Here is a 1,234-nt window from a genome sequence, read left to right as displayed (position 1 = left end):
GCTGATTGCCAGGGTGGAGGGAGGGGGTCGTGGCAGGTTGTTTTTCTGGGGTAGGGGTGCTGGGGTGTTGCTACCATGCGGGAGGGAGCGGAGGGCAGAGATGGCGTGGTGCTGGAGGGCAGGGGCAAGAGGCGTGGAAGGGCGGATGAGCAAGGCTGGCGGCACCCCAGGAATGGGCCATGTTAGAGGCAGGGGGCGGCGCCGCAGGGGTCGAGGCGGTGGACATGCTGGGGGTGGGATGCGGATTGCGGTGAGTATGGCTGGGTACCGGCGTCGTGGGTGGCTGCGGGGCCCGCCCTCCCTCGATTGGTCTTCAGAGGGGCCGGGCCAAAGGCATAAATGAGGACGGGCCCACCCAATTTGCTTTTCACCCAACTTTTTCACACATGCACCCCCCTCCCCTCATCATCATGCACCCATCATGCGCCCCCCCCCCCAGGACGTGCGCGGCAAGTTTGGTGACGACTGGGAGCGCATCGCGCGCATGAGCATCATCGAGGAGACGCCCGGCGGCGAGAAGTGAGCGGCAGGCGCCGCGCCGCCCTGCATGGCCCCCACACGCTCCCCCCCTTCTCCCCCTCCCCCCAAAAGTTGTGATTTATCCCTTACCCATGCCGTTGCTCCAATATTTCTTCTTGGAACAGAGGGTCATCCATCCAGGAGCACTTACCCGGGCATCGGCCGTGCAGCATCCTGCGCACCCGGCTGACGTGGCACCCCAACCCCGCGCCCCGGCCCTCCACCCCCCGTTGCGCAGGTTTGTGCGCATGGCGTTCCTGGCGTGCGTGGCCAGCCACACCATCAACGGCGTGGCCGCCATCCACTCGGAGATCATCAAGAACACCATCTTCAAGGTTGGGGCCCGCGGCCGCGCCCGACACACACGCGATCGCTCTGGATTCGGGCAGATCGCCGCTCCTGCGTCCCCCTTGAAAGCGCACGTGCCACCCCCGCACGCTGCACCGCCCCTCGCCCCAACCCCACAACCTCCCTTTTGAATCTCCCCCTCCCCTCGATTACGAAAACCCTGAAAACCCCGCCCCCAGGACTTCTACGACCTCTGGCCCCACAAGTTCCAGAACAAGACCAACGGCGTGACGCAGCGCCGCTGGCTGGCGTTCTGCAACCCCCGGCTGCGCGCCATCATCACGGAGCGCCTCGGGGGCGAGAGCTGGATCACGCACCTCAACGAGCTCACGGTGAGAACTTCACGCCCCCCCCCCCCCCCCCCAAA

At 66.1% G+C, this 1,234-nt stretch overlaps 1 protein-coding gene across 1 annotated transcript in view; it reads left to right on the top strand.

Moving 5' to 3' along the window:
• Positions 1-421: 421 nt before the first annotated feature.
• The window catches only part of MNEG_15404 (starch phosphorylase), a gene marked incomplete at both ends in the record, with an annotated part of 3,392 nt that continues 2,579 nt past the window's right edge, over positions 422-1,234 (top strand). The window contains 3 exons of the mRNA XM_014036125.1: positions 422-519; positions 758-854; positions 1,047-1,199. Coding sequence (XP_013891579.1) covers positions 422-519; positions 758-854; positions 1,047-1,199 — 348 coding nt within the window. The remainder of the gene's footprint in view (positions 520-757; positions 855-1,046; positions 1,200-1,234) is intronic.

Source organism: Monoraphidium neglectum (genome assembly GCF_000611645.1).
Source record: "Monoraphidium neglectum strain SAG 48.87 unplaced genomic scaffold scaffold05294, whole genome shotgun sequence".
NCBI classification, from domain to species: Eukaryota; Viridiplantae; Chlorophyta; class Chlorophyceae; order Sphaeropleales; family Selenastraceae; genus Monoraphidium; species Monoraphidium neglectum.
The sequence above is the reverse complement of the archived record's forward strand: the minus strand, read 5'-3'. Positions and strand labels throughout refer to the sequence as shown.